Source organism: Juglans regia, chromosome 8 (assembly GCF_001411555.2).
Source record: "Juglans regia cultivar Chandler chromosome 8, Walnut 2.0, whole genome shotgun sequence".
Taxonomy (NCBI): Eukaryota; Viridiplantae; Streptophyta; class Magnoliopsida; order Fagales; family Juglandaceae; genus Juglans; species Juglans regia.
The window spans coordinates 1,911,885-1,933,833 of record NC_049908.1 but is presented as its reverse complement, the minus strand read 5'-3'; the positions used below and the strand labels follow the sequence as shown (position 1 = coordinate 1,933,833).

Sequence of the window (21,949 nt, the reverse complement as noted above, 5' to 3'; positions counted from 1 at the left end):
GAAGTGAATAAGGAGTTAAGTTGAGTTGAGTTGAGTTGAGTTTAGTTTAGTTTAGTTAAGATGAGATTATAATTAAAAATTAAATAAAATATTATTATAATATTATTTTTATTTTGATATTTATAATTTTTAAATTTTGTATTATATTTTATTTAAAATTTAAAAAAATTGAGTTGAGATAGCTTTTAAATCCAAATAAGATCTAATTGTATCTTCAGTTTCCAAAATAATTTCTTATTTAAATAATTTTTTATTATCGGACACGTGTTAAATAAAATAAAAAAATTTGGATGCAAGCGAGTTTGCGCACACCTTGCGCACGAAAAAGACCTGACATGGCCAAGTAGAAATTAATACAAAACGTTTCAATGAGTGATGCATTATGGCGGGAGAGGATAAATCTTCACAAAGTCCCTCTATTTTTTCTCAAGCTTGAGTTTCACAACCTTTCCATCTGCCAATACAAAATCAATAAACAAAAGTTGCAATATTTCATATAAAGTTGTTAGACTCAAATCTACCACAATCAATTTTTTCACAGCTCAAACTTGAGGTTTCATGTAAGAAATTTAACACTAATTGAATATTATCGTGCAAAATGAGACTACAAGTTAATCTGCCAATTGCAAACAAATTTATTGACCCATCCAGCAAGTCTTCATAGCCTACAATCAGAACAAACTCACAACCAGAAGCCTTGCCAAGCGGCATTGTGAGAAACCAAAATCGAGCAACGCTCTCCACACTATGGGCCTCTCCTCCATAGACGAGCACCTAACAGCAAACCACAGCAACCATAATGCCGTAAGACATGCTCCAACATGTTCTTTGTTTTGAGAAGTCAAGAACAGAGCAAATTATCTTGGCCTTCAACGCAGCTTCGGCTTGCACAGAAACTTCTGATCATCTCGTGGGTCAGCATCTCAATAGACCAAGCCACTGCATACTCCAACACAAACAACATTGACTGCCCAACCCCACTATATTGCCACCCTGCACCATGACCCAAGCTACCCAGCCAGCACCCAAGGCCAAACACCATAGAAACTGCCACAACCTTGAATTGTGAGCCACCATGGAAACAACTGATGGAAAGGCCCTGTCTTGCTACCCCCGAAATAGAGCACCCTTATGCATAACCCAACCACCATTGCTCCCTTAAACTGCCGCATGTAGAGGCCAACAACCATTGATGAAGAAGATTGGTCAGCCTCACTAATGCTCTACCAAAATCCTTGTTGCACAACCACCCAATCCCATGTATGTACAACTCGACAATAAGAGAAAGAGAAGCCCGCCACCATGACCCTCACTCCCATGTTTCAAGATCTAAGAGCGAAATGTGAGTCACGGAGAAATGAGGAACGTGAAAATAGGGTGCGAAAATCAGTTTAGGGTTGACAGATGGAAGCTAACCAATTCTTCTAATCATATCTAGGAATGGACACGACAAACGAACTATGTTGCCTTCTTCATTGTGTTTTTCTTCTTCTATTTGTTTATTTTTTTAAATAGAGCTATCGTGATGGATCATATGGGGGCGTCTGCAATTTTGTGCACAAACTCGCATGTATGCAGTAAGGCTGGAAAGAAAATAAAAATATACAACTTAAAAGCAAAAATGGAAATATAAAAATATAAATATTGTTTAGATTCCTTTTATCTCTTTTGTGTTTGTTTATTTTTTATTTTTTTAAATCACATGACATCATGTCAAGAAGATTATCCTGTGATAAATTTCAAATAGCCCAATAACGTTAATTTTTTATAAAGTTTTGTAACATGTATCACATCATCAACGCAATTATAATAAAAAAATCTAAATAAAAAGTTGCATGATTCTATAAATATATATTTTTGTTGCATTAGTATTTTGTACTATAATTTTAGAAAACAAAGAAAAAATTATACAAGAACATGCAAAAATATAAAAGTTCGAAACTCATGTATATTTTTGTATTAATAAATTATTAATAGAGTTGCGTCTTAAATCATTTCATTATATGAAACATCATCTAGCTCGACTATAGAGTCATAGACCTTAAAATCCAAAATGAAGAGCAATATTCTTATTTTTTAACGATATTAGATGAAGATCGATAAAATTTAAAAAAAAAATATTCAATAACTTAAAAAATATTATTTAGATTCTTTTAACTGTCATTTCCAATTCTTTTAATTCACATTATTTCTCAAATTTCTTGTTTTTTTAGGAGGCTGAAAATACAAAAATTAAATTTCCTAACAATTATTACGTCCCCTGTTTAAGGATAGATAATTGAGATAGTTCGTGAATTTTATGAGAATTCTCATGTTTAAGGATAGATAGTCGAGATAGTTTGTGAATTTTGTGAGAATTGAAAAGTGAGATGAGATTATAATTTTATAAAAAATATTAAAAGAGTTATGCTACACAACCTTCCACTGTTCACTCAGCCTCCACACACCAGCCTACATGGGTTTTTTTTTTTTTTTCAAAAACTTAAACTCTCTTTCCATACTGGTACAATAATATTCAATTTTAATTTCAGATCCTCACCCCCTCACGCGTTTCTCTCATTGCGTTCATTCCCCCACTCCCCAGCTTGTTCTCATTTCGCCGGCCTCACCCTCCGCCCGCACCGTGTGGCTCCATCACTTTGGCATCGTGTGGGTCTGCTGTCAAGGCTAACAAAAGTTTGAAGCTTCTCTGGCTTCACCATTTCCGCACGACTTCAATCCTCCATTGGCATTCTTGTTGCCGACACCCACTGTTGTCGTCTGGGGTCTGGGTAAGGGTGGGGCGGGGGGGAGCTGGGCTTCGCAGAGAAGGGTAGAGTGAAGAGGGGGGGGCTTCATAGAGAGGGGAGAGTGAGGGTGGGGCGGCTTCGTAGAGAGGGGAGAGTGAGGGTGGGGTGACTTCACAGAGTAGGGAGAGTGAGGGTAGGGTGGCTTCGCAAAGACAGAAGAGTGAAGGTGGGGGGGCTTTCGTTCGTCTGAGTGAGGGAGAGTGAGGGGTCATGCTTTGCAAAACCGTGACGTGGCTTCCGTATTTGGTTTGGCACGTCAAGTGTGTTGTGCGAATTGAAGAACGAAGGATGAGTAACATTTTTTATAGTAGAATAGTTTGTGAATAATAGTGAGATAATTTGAGTTGAATATTTTTTTAGTTTTGGAAAATGAGAGATAAAAAGTTGAATAAAAAATATTATAAAGTTAAAATATTATTAGAATATAGTTTTATAATATTATTTATGTTTGGATTTAAAAAAGTTGGAATTATTTTTTATTTAAAAATTTGAAAAGTTTGTAATGATTAGTTTGAAAAAGTTATAATGATTAGTTTGAAAATTTTGTATTTAAATTATGTTTGAAAATAAGATAGTATGAGATAAAATAAGATTAGATAAAAATTTTATATCTCATCCCATGCTCCAAACCGGCCTGAGCTTCCCTACAACCTGCCACTAAATTCCAGCCAATTTCAATGAGCTCCAAGCTAATGGCTGAATAGTAACTAAATTTTATTTTAAAACTAATTAATATTAGGGTTTTTAAGATTTGAGAGTTTATATTATAAGATTTTGGAAATTTATTTTTAAAATAATTTAATTTGACGTGGTATAGTTGATTGTATAATTAATAGAACCATTACGTGGTGGCGTATGATCGAATTCGAAGTGTCTAAAAACTATTTTTACACCACATCCTAACAAAAAATACACCCTTATAAGTTTTGTACATTTACACGTAGTAGGCTAAATAATTTTAAATCTCAGCATAATTACATATTCTTACATTAAGTAAGCACACCTTGAATCATATCTTCAGACTGCTTTTATTGTATATTATTTAAGTGTAATTTATATCTTTTAAAGTTTTTGTTCGGATCTTAAAATTAAATTAAAATAAATATAAACATATAAATAAACTAGAAAGCATATTGCAACCGAGTTAAATAGTTGATATTCTAAAAGAATGATTATTACTTTTAATAAGTAAGTAAATATATTAAGTGCTAGTTTAGATTAAGAGATAAAATGAAATGATTTTAGATGAAAGATGAAATTTTTTTTTGATAAGTAGATGAAAGATGAAAGTTAAAAAAAATATTATTATTATTTTGATATTTAAAAAAATTATAATGATGAGATGAGATGAGATGAGATGAAACACTTTTCAAATTCAAATAGAGCCTAAAGAAAGATATACAATCAATAATACAAGAAGTCATGATTTCTCATGTAATATATTTAAATATTACAATCAATATTGTATGGTTTTATTGAAATTTCTCCTCGTATTAGGTAATTTGTTGATATCTAGAGACTAGTGATAAAATAATCTATTAAATAAATCGTATTCCCAGCAGGAAGACGCGTAAGTCGTCACCTCCAACGGGCGGGAAAAGGGAAGAAATATTGGCGGGAGACTCTAATAAAGCCCTGACAAATTGTTTCTATTGACCCCTCCCCCTCTCCCGGAGTCCCACCTCCCGCACACATTCTCTCTAGCTCTTGAGTTTGAATGATGTTCTCCAGTAGCCAGTTCGACGCCGTATCTGCCTTTCCCGGCGGCGGATCCATGCTCTCTCAGCAATCTCAGCCGACAGATTCGCCGTTCTCGTCGGCAAAAGTAAGTCATCTCTCTTCATTTTCCGTTTGACTACCCGGAACATGTAATAAAATGATAGAGTGGGTTGAAAAGTAGAAAATCCAATTATTGTCAAGCCAGCAAAATATGACTTTCATTACTTGGGGTAATGAAAACAATAAAATAAGGAAGCGTTTTCGTTTATGTTGTTTTGTACTCTCAGACCAATAGTTCGACGGATTTAGATCCTAGAATGGCCGGACTCTAGGGATCCAAATCCTAGTTCGATACTTGTAAGCATTTTTTTTTTTTAATTTAGTCCGTGGGAGGTTTCTGCCTGATTGAGCGTTTGATTTCTGAGAATAAATGAGTTCTCATTTTTCAAATGATATTTTATATCCAAAAAGTTATTTGGTTTTCAGGAAACTAAAGCGTCATGAAACATTAGTCTACATCGTTTTGTTTTCTTGCCAGCCAAACAGGGGGTTATGTTTTGCTCAATCTTTGTGTTGCAGAGTCGCGAAACTCAGGGCTTGGTCCCAGTGACAGTGAAGCAAATAAGTGAAGCTTCTCAGTATGGCGACGAAAAATCAAATTTTGTAATCAACGGTGTGGACGTTGCAAATGTACTATTCATTTCCCGCTTTCTACCTCTCTCTTTCAATCGAGCAGATTTCATTGCTCTGTTTCGTTCCAGAAAAGTGCACTAAGCTACCGCCAAATTTTGCGTTAAGCGCGTGGTTTTTGTCATATGATTTCTCAAATTATGTTTTTATCTTCCGCAGCTTCTCTCAGCAAGCACATTGAGGGTTTGAGTAATGTACTATAAATTTTGCATGAAAAAGTTTTCAGTTTCTTCTGTTAATATATCTCTTAGATCTAATTTACGTAGGCTTCATAAACGAAATATGAATTGAGATTCGAAAACTTTTTCTTACTTTCTTTGGGGACCAGTTTCTGTCGAAGCAGTGCTTGTGTTGTCCATGTTCTCTTTGCCTTGGCCAATTCTTAAATCTTGTTGGTTTTAGGTCACGGTGGTTGGGATGGTGTTTGATAAAGCTGGAAGGAACACGGATATTGGTTTCACCATTGACGATGGAACAGGACGGATTGGATGTAGAAGATGGTAATATCTTCATTTTGATAAGACTACACGAAGTGTGATGCTGTGTTTATGTTTTATCTTGGCTCCTTAGATCTCACATCAGTGCAATATTTGATAGCAGAAACTAGAGGAGCATTTTTGAAAGATGGCTCCTTATATTATTGCCTTTTATTTTTCAGTTGATGCTATTCTTAATTCCAAATCCACTCTACACTGAAAAACAAGTCTTATTCTATATTTAATTATTTTATAGGATGAATGAGAATTTTGACACAATAGAAATGGAGGAAATACTGTAAGTCCTCTGTCTTCTACCGGTTGTTGTAATGAGATGTCATAGTGCCAAGAAAGTTTGATTATTTCTATGATTCATAATTTAACAGAGATGGAATGTATGTTCGTGTTAATGGACACTTGAAAAGCTTTAAGGGCGTTAAGCAATTAGTTGCTTTCTCTGTCAGGTATGGCTGGGAAGTACATTTTGTCTACCAATTTCTTTTTGGTTTTTGGTTATAAGCTTTTGGAGGCCACTTTGGGTACCTTCTACGATGAATTTTCCTCTCCAAGGGTTTATTTTTCGCATGACATCGTGGTTCCGTAATTTGAACATGGACCACGACTTGATAGGAGTAGGTAGCTGAGATGCTTTTAAATTTGGTAAATTATGATAATTTTGTTGCCTTTCAGGCCTGTAACAAACTTCGATGAGGTTACCTTCCATTTTATTGACTGCATACATAACTACTTGCAGTCCAAATCACAGGTAATGGTAGTCAATGCTCTATTTCATTGCCTGTGGTGGTTGCATTCATCATGTATCTGATCCCTTGCATACTCTACAATTGTTTCGCCCACTAAGAATGATAGAAATAGTAGCTTTTCCCGTAATTTAATACATTATGTGGTTGTGGATGTCATAACGTAATATCTATTCAACTGAAAGTTATTAAAATTATTTAACTGTAGCTTCAAAATTGATATGGAACTCCTATTTGCAAGTTATGCTAAGGGGCTTCGATTTGCGGGCACACCAAAATTAAATTTAGACATTGCTTAATGTTATGGTTTAGAGGTTCATTCATTGTCTTTAGCATAGACTCATGATGTCTATATATTTTAATTTGTATATTGATGATGCGTGCATTGTGTTTTGGCCAAAGCTGCAAGGAGTTACCCCAACCCAGATGCAGCCAGTGGATACATCTCTCAGTCCTTCAGTGAAGAGTGCATCAAGTGGATATCAGACAGCCCCATCTAGTCAAGTATGATGTGAATGGAATTTCTCTTTCTTAGGTATCCTCGTTCGGGTCATGTTTGGGATAACATTCTAGTTCTATCTTCTGTAGTTCTCTGGTCAATCCAGCAATATTGATGGGGTCAAGAGCTGTGATCAATTGGTCATTGACTATTTGCAGCAGCCTGCAAGCATGTGAGTCGTTAAATTATGCCAGATTCTTTTTCAAATCATATTTCTGTTTGGTTACTTTTGCCTCATTTTACTAAGATGGCTAGTGCAATATGCATCTCACTAATGAGGTTTTTTGTTTTGTTTTTGGATCTGTTCATGAATGCATTATGCAGTGGACAGGAAAAGGGAGTACATAGGGATGAACTTTCACGGCAGCTAAAATTTTCTGTGGAGAAGATCATGTAATCAATCTCTCACCCCGTCTCTATATCTTGAACAATTTCACAAGTTTTTTCCCTGATGAATATGTTATTTCCCACTCTTCTATTCCAGGGAATCTATTAGGTCTCTTGAAGAGGAGGGTTTGATATACTCCACCATCGACGAGTTTCACTACAAGTCAACTCAATGTGGTTGATACTCTTTGAGGATTGCTAGGGTTTGGTGTTAGGAGTTAGGGCCATACATAATGAGTGTCCTTTGCCGTTTCATGTTTCTTATATTTGGTTTGAAGAGTGTGTAGATAGATATATAGTTGGATGCTTTTTAATTGAGCAAAGACTATTATATAATTGCAACCGAAAACTGTATCAATGCTATTTCCTTAAACTAATGTTGTAAATTTTTTGGGTTTTCTTCCAAGGATCATGCCTTTTTTGGTGATAGAGATGCTATAATTATTCGGGAGAACGATAGATAAAAAATGAAAATTTTTATTTATTGTTTTTTCAATATTCAGACATCAAACAAGTAAATAATGAGAAATAATTTTGTTTATTTATTTGATGTTACGTTGAAAAATAATGGTAAAAATTGTGATAAATAACATTTGCCCGAATTATTGATCCGAAAAATCTATACTCAAAACGAAAGAAGCCGAACAACTCGAGGGCTCGCCGAGAAAAAAAAAAAAACTCAAGGGCTCCGGTTTTGAACCGCCGAACATCTCTATAGAGTTTCTTTAAAAAAAAAAAAGAATTGAAAATCATCGAGAGCTACTGTAGTAGTAAAAAATTTGGCCCAACGAGTGTTCACAATGTAATTCTAAACGGAGCGTGAGTCTTCAAGGCCTAGCCCATTTTGTTGGGTTGGGCATGAGAAGTTAAAGTAATTGTTGGGTCGATGGGCCCATATTCCAAAACGAGAAACATATCTGTGAGTACTTGACTCCCCCAAATCTGATCCACTAATATAAGCAAGCAGCATAACCAGACCTCCTTTATTACAAAAAAAAATATAGGAAAAATCTTTTTGTAAATCGATTTTGCAAATCAAACCGTACACTAATATTTACATATAAGATATTTATTTAATGAAACAGTATAAATTGAAAATGAAAATTATTTTCGTGAGATAAAAGATCTTATTTTCTTTTCAATAAAAAAAGTCATATAAATATTAGTACACAATTTAGTACATAAACTGCTTGTACCTATGTTAAATGTAAGGTATTCTTTTTTAAAATTTCTTTTTTTTTTTAATTTATTTTTTTAATAAAAAAAATTATGTGAATATTAATACGTCAAACTGCTTGTATAATAAGCCTCTAAATACAAAAGCAATGATCTCTAGTGTCTTTACAGTACGAATTGAATCTCTTCCAAACAAGTACCTTACAAAATTTCAAATGCCTAGCTCGTTTAAAGTTAGCGTGGTGGTCCGAGACCCGTCTTTTATTTAGCTTGGTGGATATACAACCAAAAACAAGATTGATTGATTCCCATTGGACCACAATGGTCACGCAGTGCGCAACAAACTTTCAAGTTTCAGTAGTTCGTTGAAACGTTCGCTTGGGAGAAAAATAATAAATCATTTAGGAGACGTTTGAATTCGAAGATGACTTGAGATGAGCTGAGATGAGCTGAGATGGATTGTGAATAGTAATGAGATGAGTTGTGAATAGTAGTGAGATTTGTGAGTTAAAGTTGCTGAATAGTAATGAATAGTAGTGAGATGAGCTGAGATGACTTGCGAATCCAAACATCCCCTTAGAAAGGACAGATTGACACTGACTGCCATAATATCAAAATAAGATAGTCTTTTCAAACATAGTAACAATCGATCAACGTACGATTTCTTTTAACAATGTTAACAGAAAGTGAAAAGCTTATTAAACGCGGAAATTCATCGAACCACCGTATATACTCTAACTAATAATGCGGTTAATTAGACAAATAATATCTGATATAGTTTTAAAATATACAAATTTAAAAAAAAAAATTTAAAAAAAAATAAATTTATTATTAAAAAAATAATTGAAGTCTCAAATTTATCTAAAATTTGCATATTTTAAAAATGCAAAGACAATCTATTTTTAATTCGGGTGGCTATAGGCTCTATAGCCACCGCTAGTTGTTTTTGGTGATAGAGATGCTATAATTATTCGGGAGAATGATAGTTAAAAGATTAAAATTTTTATTTATTATTTTCTCAATATTCCGACATCAAACAAGTAAATAATGAGAACTAATTTTATTTATTTATTTGATGTTACGTTGAAAAATAATGATAAAAATTCATTTTAAATGAATGTTATAAAATTTACTCTATCATCTTAATTAATTATTATTCATAAAAAAAAAAAATTCAACTCAACAAATGCAAGCCTAAACGAAAGGCAGAAACAGCCTAACAACTCGAGGGCTCCCGTTTTGAACCGCCGACATCTCTATAGAATTTCAAAAAAGAATTGAAAACCATCGATAGCTACTGTAGCAGTAAAAAAAATTGGCCCAACGTGTGTTCACTGTTCATATCTAAAAGTCTTCAAATTCTAATTCTAAAACGGAGCGTGAGTCTCCATGGCCCAGCCCATCATGTTGGGTTGGGCATGAGAAGTTAAAGTAATTGTTGGGTCGATGGGCCCATATTCTTCAAACGAGAAACATATATGTAACCTCACCCAAATCTGATCCACTAATATAAGCAAGCAGCATAACTAGTCTTTTAAACAAACTTTCAAATGTCTAGCTCTAGCTCTAGCTCTAGCTCTAGCTCGTTTAAAGTTAGCTTTGGACCAAGACCCGTACAATAAGTTTGGTGATTTCTTTTTCCTTTTATTTTGTTTTTACCAGTAGTCTAACAAACTTTCAAGTTCCATTCAACATATATTTACATGTGTTTTTTTAAAGTTATTTTTTATATAGATATTTTTTAATATTTTTAAAAAATAAAATAAATTTAAAACATCATTAAAAATACTTTCTTAATCAAAAAGTAAAAAAAAAATTATTAAAAAATATTTCCTTAATCACAAAGTAAAATAAAAAATCATTTTTATGATTTTTTATTTTATTTCGTGATTAATAAAATATTATTTAATAATATTATGATTTTTTTTTTTTAAATCTATATAAAAAAAGAACTAAAAAATACACATAATAAAATACACTAGAGCTCCAGCGGGAGCTCTAGCATTTTTCTTTGTTGAATAGTTATGCTAGGTGTTCGCAACTGTTACAATGGACACAAATTTTTTATTTTTTTTAAATATTGATGCTTTTCTCTCATTAGCTCTCGCTCATCTACGTGTGTCTCTCTCTAATCAAGCTCTCTCTCTCATCACCTCTCTCTCATCAAGCTTGCTCTCTCTCACTCCTAAAGTTCTCTCTCTCATCACCTCTCTCTCTTCAGCCTCTCTCACTCCTCAAGCTCTCTCTCTCATCAAGCTTTCTCTCTCTTCGACCTCTCTCTCTCTCCTCAAGATCTCTCTCATATCTCTCCCTCTCCTCAAGCTCTCTCTCTCCTCAAACCCCTCTCTCCTCAAGTGTTCTCTCTTATCAAACCCCTCTCTTCTCAAGTGTCCTCTCTCATCAAGCTCTAAGGCTACGTTTAGGTAGCTAACATATCTCAGCACTTTTCAAGTATTCTCGTACTATTAGAAATACTCCACATGTCAAACAACTTAAAATACTCTCAATAGGATCCACAAACCTACTTCAATCTCTACTCATAACTATTCACAAACATTCTATAATATTTATCACTATTAAATATAAATAAAAAATAAAATCATTATAATATTTATCACTATTATATATAAATAAAAAATAAAATCACTATAATATTTATCACTATTAAATAAAAATAAAAAATAAAATCAATATAATATATAAATAAAAAATAAAATCACTATAATATTTATCACTATAATATATAATAAAAAATAAAATTACTATAATATATAAATAAAAAATAAAATCACTATAATATATAAATAAAAAATAAAATCACTATAATATATAAATAAAAAATAACATTACTATAATATTTATTACTATTATATATATATAAAAATAAAATCATTATAATATTTATCACTATTATATATAAATTAAAAATAAAATTATTATAATATTTATCATTATTATATATAAAAATAAAATAAAATCATTACAATATTTATTAATATTAAAAAATTACTATAATATTTATTACTAAAAATAAAATCACTATAATATTTATGGGACCACACATTTTTTAACTACTTATCTAAAAATCAACAACTCAACATACTTCATACATCATAATAACTCAAAATACTCTCAATGAGACCTACAAACTCACTCCAATCTCTACTCATAATTATTTACAAAAATTCTCAACAGTCCTTAAGTGTTCTCTCTCATCAAGCTCTGTAGGTTTGGAAAGTGAGATGAAAATTTTATGTTTTATTTTGAAGTTTAAAATATTATGTTTTAATATTATTATTGTTTTGAGATTTGAAAAAGGTGTATTGAGATTTAAAAAAATTGAATTATTTATTATATTTAGGACAAATGTGTACGTGACAGCCATAATATTAAATTAGGATAGTCTTTTCAAACATAGTACATAGTCTTTTTAAACATAGTACATAGTCTTTTTAAAACATAGTAACTTAGGATAGTCTTTTCAAACTTAATAGAGTCTTTTTAAACATAGTAACGTGTAACGTGATCAACGTACGATTTCTTTCAACGACAGCTATAGAATTTCGTCGATGGATTATATACCACATCATTATTCAACCAAATAGTATCTCATCATAAATGCTTATTAAAAGCGGAAATTCATCGAACCTCCGTACGTATAGATCACATCATTGTTCTTTTTCTCTTTTTATTTCCTCCTACTTGTACCATTCTCTTTTCTTATCCAATAATAAACAAAACCTCATCATCTCTATACAATATATAACTTTTTAAATTATTTTTTTATTAAATATATAATATATAAATAATGAATAAAAGAAATTAATTAATTTAAAAAAATAAAAAAATAAAAAATAAATAAAAATAATCATTCTCAAAATATACTTAATTATGATCAATTATTTTTTATCAAAATAAATATATTTTAATCATAAATAATCATTTTCATCACATATAATTAATATTTCATTTGATATCTTTCTTGTAGTGAGACGTAAGCGCCAGCAAACTCAAACAGTAAAGAGGAAAAAGGACACGCCCATCTATAAAGATCAGACACCTTCCCAAACATATGGAAAAAAGAAAAAAAGAAAAAGATCAGGACCCTCCCCCAACTAACTAGGATCAATACTGTTGTCTCGCAACAAGAAACACCTCGTACGAGGAAAAAAAACACACTAGTCTTGAGATGGGCAGAAGCCCTCGAATCAGTTCGGAGGATGGACTAACCAAAGGAGCATGATCTGCTCTGGAAGACGAAATCCTCGTAGATTATGTCAAAACCCATGGAGAAGGAAAATGGAGTAACCTTGCCAAACAAACAGGTAGTACTTGAGAAATCGATCCTAAAATTCCATGCATGAGTTATTTCAAGTTCCAAGAATTAAACCACGGACATATTATATATGCATGTGTACTTTTGATGGATGTCTGGTGCAGGGCTCAAGAGATGTGGAAAGAGTTGCAGACTTCGTTGGATGAATTATCTTAGACCAGGCATAAAGAGAGGGATCATTTCAGAAGATGAAGAAGAACTAATCGTTAGGCTGCACAAGCTCTTAGGCAACAGGTACTACTACTTTTGTCCTTAATAGATTATACTAATTACTCATTATAATCAGAATTATATTTCTGATAAATATTTATAGGGCACTACTGCACTCATCGGTGATATTTCTTCTGTGGGAATATCATTTCCCATATTTATATCAATCCAACACTACTACTGACTCAACATTATTACGCAATATTTGCAGGTGGCCTCTGATTGCAGGGAGGCTACCAGGAAGAACAGACAACGAAATCAAGAATTACTGGAATTCCTATATAGCCAAGAAGGCCAGAGATCAGTTCCCATCAACAAGGTCTGTTGAGATTACTGGCAAAAAGCCAGACATTAGGGGATCTTCAGGGTGGGGCGGCGCTGTCCTGTGGTGTCGGTCCGCAGCTGCAGCAAGGGAAGGAAGACGTCATTCAATTAAATCCAGACATGAAGAACGCGGCATTAACAGGACCTTTCTCCGGAGCCAGCTTAACCAAACCCAAGCTAGAACCATCAAAATCAAGAGCCGGGCCGCTGTCATCAACGTCCGGGTAAATAGAAATCACGCCGACAAACTTCATTATGGACTTTAGTTCGGAGGAGTTTTGCAACGTGATTGATTCCGATTTCGCGAATGCCTAAGAGCTTGTGCAGCCTAATGATTAGTTCTTCTTCATCTTCTGAAATGTTCCCTCTCTTTATGCCTGGTCTAAGATAATTCATCCAACGAAGTCTGCAACTCTTTCCACATCTCTTTAGCCCTGCACCAGACATCCATAAAAAATACACACGCATATATCATATGTCCGTGGGTTAATTCTTGGAACTTGAAATAACTCATGCATGGAATTTTAGGATCGATTTCTCATGTAGTACCTGTTTGTTTGGCAAGGTTACTACATTTTCCTTCTCCATGGGTTTTGACATAATCTACGAGGATTTCGTCTTCCAGAGCAGACCATGCTCCTTTGGTTAGTCCATCCTCCGAACTGATTCGAGGACTTCTGCCCATCTCAAGACTAGTGTGTTTTTTTTTCCTCGTACGAGGTGTTTCTTGTTGCGAGATAAAACAGTATTAATGCTAGTTAGTTGGGGGAGGGTTCTGATCTTTTTCTTTTTCTTTTTCCAAATGTTTGGGAAGGTGTCTGATCTTTATAGATGGGCATGTCCTTTTTCTTCTTTACTGTTTGAGTTTGCTACTTACATCTCACTGCAAGAAAGATTTCAGATGAATTAATTATATGCGATGAGAATGAGATTAAAACAGATTTATTTTGATAAAAAAGAATTATTTTGTAAGAAATAATTGATCATAATTAAGCATATTTCGAGAATGACTATTTTTATTTTAGTTTTATTTTTTTAAACTAATAGAATTTATTTATTTATTTATTTATATATTATATATTTAATAAAAAAATAATTTAAAAAGTTATATATTGTATAGAGATGACGAGGATTTGTTTATTATTGGATAAGAAAAGAGACTGACAATTGTAGGTACAAGTACGAGTAAATAAAAAGAGAAAAAGAACAATGATGTGATCTATACGGAGGTTCGATGAATTTCCGCCTTTAATAAGCATTTATGATGAGATACTATTTTGATGAATAATGGTGTGGTAAATAGTCCATCGACGACATTCTATTACTGTTGTCGAAAGAAATCGTACGTTGATCACGTTACCATGTTTTAAAAAGACTATGTACTATGTTTGAAAAGACTATCCTAATTTAATATTATGGCTGTCACGTGCACATCTGTCCTAAGTGATTTATTATTTTTCTCCCAAGCGAAACGTTTCAACAAAGAAAAAGTATTGTCATCAGTGAAAACACATTCCACGTGTCAATTGATTTTATCGTTCGATTTTTTTTCTCTCATTGCAATTGACAGTTTGATGTGAGAGAGATAACTGATGAGAGATGAGAGAGAGCTTGAAAAGAGAGAAGTAGAAGAGAAAGAAAATTTAATGAGAGAGAACTTGAGAGTGAGAGAGGTTGAAGAGAGAGAAAGTTTGATGAGAGAGAACGCTTGAGAAGTGAGAGAGGTCGAAGAGAGAAAAATGATGAGAAAGAACTTGAGGAGTGAGAGAGGTCGAAGAGAAGGAAAGCTTGATGAGAGAGAGAGCTGATGAGAAAGAAGCATCTGACATTTAAAAAAAAATAAAAAATGTGTGTAGTATGCATTGAAGCAGTTACGGAAACCTAGCAAAGCTATTCAACTTGAAAGTTTGTTAGACTACTGGTAAAAACAAGATAAAAAGAAAAAGAAATCACCAAACTTATTGTACGGGTCTCGGTCCAAAGCTAACTTTAAACGAGCTAGAGCAAGACATTTGAAAGTTTGTTTAAAAGACTAGTTATGCTGCTTGCTTATATTAGTGGATCAGATTTGGGTGAGGTTACATATATGTTTCTCGTTTGAGGAATATGGGCCCATCGACCCAACAATTACTTTAACTTCTCATGCCCAACCCAACATAATGGGCTGGGCCATGGAGATGATGCTCCGTTTTAGAATTAGAATTTTAAGGCTTTTAGATGTGAACAGTGAACACGCGTTGGGCCTATTTTTTTTACTGCTACAGTAGCTATAGATGATTTTCAATTCTTTTTTGAAATTCTATGGAAATGTCGGCGGTTCGAAACGGGAGCCCTCGAGTTATTTGGCTGTTTCTGCCTTTCGTTTAGGCTGCGTTTGTTGAGTTGAATTAAGTTAAATTTTTTTTGTTATGAATAATAGTTAGTTAAGATGGTAAGTAAGTTTTGTGAGATCTATTTAAAATGAATTTAAATGTATTTGAATATTAAGATGAGTTTATATGTATTTATAAAAAGTTAAAATATGTTGTGAGTCACACGTGTAAAGAAGTATTGAATTGAAAAAAATTATGAGTTTCACATATAAAGAGGTTTTGAGTTGAGGTGAATTTAATAATTTGAGAGTTACGTGTTTAAATGTTAGATTTAACTTAAAATTATGCTCAACTGAATTAAACTCAAATGAATTTAACAACCAAAAAGGACCTTAGACATTAGAATTTTTAGAACAATAATACGGATAAATGTTATTTATCAAAATTTTTACCATTATTTTTCAACGTAAGATCAAATAAATAAATAAAATTATTTCTCTTTATTTACTTGTTTGATGTCGGAATATTGAGAAAATAATAAATAAAAATTTTCATTTTTTAACTATTATTCTCCCGAATAATTATAGCATATCTATTATAAAAAAAGACTAACGGTGATTATAGAGCCACCCGAATTAAAAATAGATTGTCTTTGCATTTTTAAAATATGCAAATTTTAGATAAATTTGAGATTTCAATTATTTTTTTAATAATAAATTTATTTTTTAAAAAAAGATTTAAAAAAAAATTGTATATTTTAAAACTATATCAAATATTATTTGTCTAATTAACCGCATTATTAGTTAGAGTATATATGGTGGTTCGATGAATTTCCGTATTTAATAAGCTTTTCACTTTTGGTTAACGTTGTTGAAAGAAATCGTACGTTGATAGAATGTTACTGTATTTGAAAAGACTATCTTATTTTGATATTATGGCAGTCAGTGTCAATCTGTCCTTTCTAAATAATTTATTATTTTTCTCCCAAGCGAACGTTTCAACGAACTACTGAAACTTGAAAGTTTGTTGCGCACTGTGTGACCATTGTGGTCCAATGGGAATCAATCAATTTTGTTTTTGGTTGTATATCCACCAAGCTAAATAAAAGACGGGTCTTGGACCACCACGCTAACTTTAAACGAGCTAGACATTTGAAATTTTGTTAGGTACTTGTTTTGAAGAGGTTCAATTCGTAATGTAGAGACACTAGAGATCATTGCTTTTGTATTTAGAGGCTTACTATACAAGCGGTTTGACGTACTAACATTCACCTAGTTTTTTTATTGAAAAAATAAATAAAATAAATTTTTTTAGAAAAGAATATCTTACATTTAACATAGGTACTAGCGAGTTTGTGTACTAAATTGTGTACCAATATTTATATGACTTTTTTTTATTGAAAAGAAAAAAAAAAATAAGAAAGTCTTTTATCTCATGAAAATAATTTAGAAAATCTTTTATCTCATAAAAATAATTTTTATTTTCAATTCGTACTGTTTCGTTAAATAAATATCTTATATGTCAATATTGATGCACGGTTTGATGCGTAAAATCGCTATACAAGAAAATTTTTCCTATATTTTTTTGTGATAAAGGAGGTCTGGTTATGTTGCTTGCTTATATTAGTGGATAGATTTGGGGGGAGTCACATACTCACATATATGTTTCTCGTTTTTGGAATATGGGCCCATCGCCCCAACAATTACTTTAACTTCTCATGCCCAACCCAACCAAAATGGGCTGGGCCATGAAGAGTCACGCTCCGTTTAGAATTACATTGCGAACACGCGTTGGGCCAATTTTTTTTACTGCTAGATGATTTTGTGAACACGCGTTAGATGATTTTCAGTTCTCTTTTTTCTTAAAGAAATTCTATAGAGATGTTCGGCGGTTCAAAACCGGAGCCCTTGAGTTTTTTTTTTTCTCGGCGTGCCCTCGAGTTGTTCGGCTTGCTTCTGCCTTTCGTTTGAGTATAGATTTTTCGGATCAATAATTCGGGCAAATGTTATTTATCACAATTTTTACCATTATTTTTTCAACGTAACGTCAAATAAATAAATTAAAATTATTGCTCATTATTTACTTGTTTGATGTCTGAATATTGAGAAAATAATAAATAAAATTTTTCATTTTTAAGCTATCGTTCTCCCGAATAATTATAACATCTCTATCACCAAAAAAGGCATGATCCTTGGAAGAAAACCCAAAAAATGTAGAACATTAGTTTAAGGAAATAGCATTGATACAGTTTTCGGTTGCAATTATATAATAGTCTTTGCTCAATTAAAAAGCATCCAACTATATATATATATATATATATATATCTATCTATATATATAAAGAGCCTATGAAACGGAAATTTCTTGTTTTAACGGAAATTTCTTGTTTTAACGGAATATGCTGGTTTTTATTAACTTTCCATCCGTTCGTAATAATTATAGAACACATGGATACAATTGTATTTTCATTTACATTCCATTTATGGTTACTTTTATGGTTTCTTTTGGTTTCTATTCCTCTATTAATATCTTTAAATATGCTAATAAAGTATATTTATTATAATAATAATCATGGATTCAATTTTCAATTTGAAAATACGTTATAATAGGAAAACATATTTATGTAAATTTATCTTTTCATATTCATTATAATAGAAAAGCATTATAATAATTTACAAATAGCCTATATTTCAATAGCTTTTAAAATATATATTAGTAATAAAATAATAAGATATATGTACTTTATTTTTATTTTAATAAAATATATTAGTACTTTGAACTGCACATACGTGTCTCAGGCACGTAACATCTTACTAGTATATATATATATATATATATATCTATCTACACAGTCTTTAGACCAAATATAAGAAACATAAAACAGCAAAGGACACTCATTATGTATGGCCCTAACTCCTAACACCAAACCCTAGCAATCCTCAAAGAGTATCAACCACATTGAGTTGACTTGTAGTGAAACTCGTCGATGGTGGAGTATATCAAACCCTCCTCTTCAAGAGACCTAATAGATTCCCTGGAATAGAAGAGTGGGAAATAACATATTCATCAGGGAAAAAACTTGTGAAATTGTTCAAGATATAGAGACGGGGTGAGAGATTGATTACATGATCTTCTCCACAGAAAATTTTAGCTGCCGTGAAAGTTCATCCCTATGTACTCCCTTTTCCTGTCCACTGCATAATGCATTCATGAACAGATCCAAAAACAAAAACAAAAAACCTCATTAGTGAGATGCATATTGCACTAGCCATCTTAGTAAAATGAGGCAAAAGTAACCAAACAGAAATATGATTTGAAAAAGAATCTGGCATAATTTAACGACTCACATGCTTGCAGGCTGCTGCTGCAAATAGTCAATGACCAATTGATCACAGCTCTTGACCCCATCAATATTGCTGGATTGACCAGAGAACTACTGAAGATAGAACTAGAATGTTATCCCAAACATGACCCGAACGAGGATGCCTAAGAAAGAGAAATTCCATTCACATCATACTTGACTAGATGGGGCTGTCTGATATCCTCTTGATGCACTCTTCACTGAAGGACTGAGAGATGTATCCACTGGCTGCGTCTGGGTTGGGGTAACTCGCAGCTTCGGTGAAAACAAAATGCACACATCATCAATAGACAAATTAAAATATATAGACATCACGAGTCTATGCTAAAGACAATGAATGAACCTCTAAACCATAACATTAAGCAATGTCTAAATTTAATTTTGGTGTGCCCGCAAATCGAAGCCCCTTAGCATAACTTGCAAATAGGAGTTCCATATCAATTTAAAAGCTACAGTTAAATAATTTTAATAACTTTCATTTGAATAGATATTACGTTATGACGTCCACAACCACATAATGTATAGAATTACGGGAAAAGCTGCTATTCCTATCATTCTTAGTGGGCGAAACAATTGTAGAGTATGCAAGGGATCAGATACATGATGAATGGGGTGTTCATCCGGGTTCCAACTCGGGAACTCGGGTCTACCCGGACCGAAAACTGGATTTCAAATCAAGGCCAAAACTCAGGCCGGGTTAGTCCGGGTCAGACCCGGGCCGGAACCAGGATTCCGGGTTGAACCCGGTTTTTTTTTTTTAATTATTATTATTATTATTATTAATTGGACTTCAAATATTTTGTCTCTATTTAAAATTTCAAATCATATTCTCAATACAACATAAGCCTATAATATAACATGAGCCTATAAACAATTAATTAAACTTTTTAACTAAATGCATGTAAAAGTAAAAAAATATTACAAAACACATACAAGATGCAATCAACTACATATTACACTGTTTGAACTAATGTGCTAAGAATATTACAAAACACATACATTGTTTTAATTAAACTTTAATGCACAACAAATTATTTGCAAAAAATCAGAAACTTTTCCAACAATTAGCTCTTCTTCCAACAATCACATGATAGTGGTTTTGGCAAGCTCTCTTGACTCAATCATAAACTAGTTTTTGATGTTGTTGCACACCATATGGGAAATGAGCATTTGTTACAACCTGTACAAACTAGAAGCGTTAAATTGAATAGGGTCTATATTTAACAAGTCATTGAAGTTGTATAAACACTACAAGAAATGAGACCATTTCCAGCGCTCAAAACCGCCGCTAATAAGCCCATTTTTCGTCAGTGTTAATTTTTTTCCAGCGATTTTTAAATCGCCGCAGGTTCGACGATATCCTAAAGCCATTTTAGAGATATCACGTCGATTTTAAAAATTCGCCGAAATTATGTTTATTTCCAGCGATAAAACGTCGCCACAAAAGTTGCCCAACAACGCCGCAAGTGGTTGTATCTGGTTTCTACATCATCACCGCAATTCAATAATACCAACAACGATATACGTTGTAAATACTAACATAATCGCCGAAATTGGTCGATGTTAGAATGGGCGATATCAGACTATTGCCACGAATTGATCTTTGTCGCGAATCCGGATCGCCACTATTGTCCCATTATTCGCCGCAATTATCTCCGCCCATTTTCAACGATAATCGTAATCGTCACATTTGAATCAATTGCAACGGTGGAATAATTGCCGCAATGCAGATTTTGCCGCCGCTAAAAGTTAACTGCAACGATTACGATTGTCGTCGCTATAAACATTGTCGTGTACGAATACTCTTTTCCGGCTCGTAAAACTCGCCAGAACTGAGGTTTTGTATCAATTATTTAATTCGCTGTGCAGAGATTATATTCAGCGACACTATTTGCGGCGATCAAACAATCGCTGCAAAACAACATGCTTCCTTTTTTTTTTTTCTTTCCATTACGCCTAGAGACGTTTTCCAGGCTTCATTTGCACACTTCATCTAATGTCGTATACAGTTTATTTGAGTAACAATATATTTATCCTATTTCAAGTCAGCACTAAAAAAATATTAATTATAACTTACTTTGGTGTAATAATTGTTTTAGTGACTGACCTGGAATAGGATAAATATACTGTTAATCAAATAAACTGCACTTAATATAATCAAGTAAAATAATATTGGGGTTTTGCTATAAAATATCTTAGTGTTTATCCAGCAGTACCCATGCCTTATGATATTAAATACTTAGAAATATGAAACATAAAGGAAAAAGATTGAACTTGCACTATATATACCTTGAGAAACATGTAGGATTCCATGACAGACCTTTGCAAACCATTTCCATCTAATTTCATAAATTAATGGCATTCAATTCGTCTAGCTTTTGGTAGGGAATTCACATTAATGTAGTTATGGGCTATACACTGGGGTTGACCAATCGAAAATCAAAACTTACAACTTAACTACTAAATATAGAGAATACATATATCATTCACAAGCTGGCAAATCATGTGCTACTCGTCTAGCTTTATAAATTATATATAGTCAGATCTTTTCAATATGCACCTGGGCATGAGGGGTCGGCAAAACAACTCCTGCCAAAATTGCTTCTTTAATGCTCTTATATTCATGAGAAATTTCATATTTCCATCTCCAAAACACCAACCTGACAGTTATAGATAAAATATATCAGCACACACCATATAACAATTATATATAAAGGACCAGTTATAGTTAACAAAACTATAATATTTGTTTAAACCAACGTAATGTCATCAACCGAAGCATTCAAGCAAACCTCAATATGAGTAATGTGTAACAATCACTTCCAATATCGTAAAAAAGAACTACAACCAAGTAGAATCCTATGCCAAACCACCCAGCTGTCCCACTTCCCCTCTACTTCTTTTTTCACT

At 32.8% G+C, this 21,949-nt stretch overlaps 3 protein-coding genes across 3 annotated transcripts; 1 reads left to right on the top strand and 2 right to left on the bottom strand.

Moving 5' to 3' along the window:
* The first annotated feature begins 4,423 nt into the window (after window positions 1-4,423).
* LOC109013050 (replication protein A 32 kDa subunit A-like) lies at window positions 4,424-7,767 on the top strand. Its single transcript, XM_035693045.1, has 10 exons — window positions 4,424-4,614; window positions 5,088-5,198; window positions 5,601-5,698; window positions 5,931-5,972; window positions 6,061-6,138; window positions 6,365-6,440; window positions 6,838-6,939; window positions 7,024-7,106; window positions 7,259-7,327; window positions 7,419-7,767. Exons 1-10 carry the CDS (start codon window positions 4,507-4,509, stop codon window positions 7,501-7,503), a joined length of 852 nt encoding a protein of 283 aa, XP_035548938.1. The 5' UTR covers window positions 4,424-4,506; the 3' UTR covers window positions 7,504-7,767.
* Window positions 7,768-13,265: 5,498 nt separating this feature from the next.
* On the bottom strand, window positions 13,266-14,057 carry LOC118349305 (transcription factor MYB1-like). The gene is made up of 2 exons (XM_035693516.1): window positions 13,917-14,057; window positions 13,266-13,801 (listed from the first exon to the last, which is right to left on the bottom strand). Exons 1-2 carry the CDS (start codon window positions 14,050-14,052, stop codon window positions 13,581-13,583), a joined length of 357 nt encoding a protein of 118 aa, XP_035549409.1. The 5' UTR covers window positions 14,053-14,057; the 3' UTR covers window positions 13,266-13,580.
* Window positions 14,058-18,543: 4,486 nt separating this feature from the next.
* LOC118349278 (replication protein A 32 kDa subunit A-like) lies at window positions 18,544-19,351 on the bottom strand. Its single transcript, XM_035693327.1, has 4 exons — window positions 19,196-19,351; window positions 19,026-19,111; window positions 18,804-18,872; window positions 18,544-18,712 (listed from the first exon to the last, which is right to left on the bottom strand). The coding sequence occupies exons 1-4, from the start codon at window positions 19,349-19,351 to the stop codon at window positions 18,628-18,630; spliced, it is 396 nt and encodes a 131-aa protein (XP_035549220.1). The 3' UTR covers window positions 18,544-18,627.
* Between the last annotated feature and the right edge of the window lie 2,598 nt (window positions 19,352-21,949).

What these genes read in the sequence shown, in the direction of transcription:
- LOC109013050 (XM_035693045.1), top strand. Translation starts at nt 4,507, where the DNA reads ATGATGTTCTCCAGTAGCCAGTTCGACGCCGTATCTGCCTTTCCCGGC. An exon ending in ATAGAAATGGAGGAAATACT is followed by an intron (nt 5,973 to 6,060) that starts GTAAGTCCTCTG and finishes ATAATTTAACAG; the next exon opens with AGATGGAATGTATGTTCGTG. An exon ending in TTGCAGCAGCCTGCAAGCAT is followed by an intron (nt 7,107 to 7,258) that starts GTGAGTCGTTAA and finishes TGCATTATGCAG; the next exon opens with TGGACAGGAAAAGGGAGTAC.
- LOC118349305 (XM_035693516.1), bottom strand. Translation starts at nt 14,052, where the DNA reads ATGGGCAGAAGTCCTCGAATCAGTTCGGAGGATGGACTAACCAAAGGA. An exon ending in TAACCTTGCCAAACAAACAG is followed by an intron (nt 13,802 to 13,916) that starts GTACTACATGAG and finishes TGTCTGGTGCAG; the next exon opens with GGCTAAAGAGATGTGGAAAG.
- LOC118349278 (XM_035693327.1), bottom strand. Translation starts at nt 19,351, where the DNA reads ATGTCTATATATTTTAATTTGTCTATTGATGATGTGTGCATTTTGTTT. An exon ending in CAGCAGCAGCCTGCAAGCAT is followed by an intron (nt 18,873 to 19,025) that starts GTGAGTCGTTAA and finishes TGCATTATGCAG; the next exon opens with TGGACAGGAAAAGGGAGTAC. An exon ending in TTTTCTGTGGAGAAGATCAT is followed by an intron (nt 18,713 to 18,803) that starts GTAATCAATCTC and finishes CTTCTATTCCAG; the next exon opens with GGAATCTATTAGGTCTCTTG.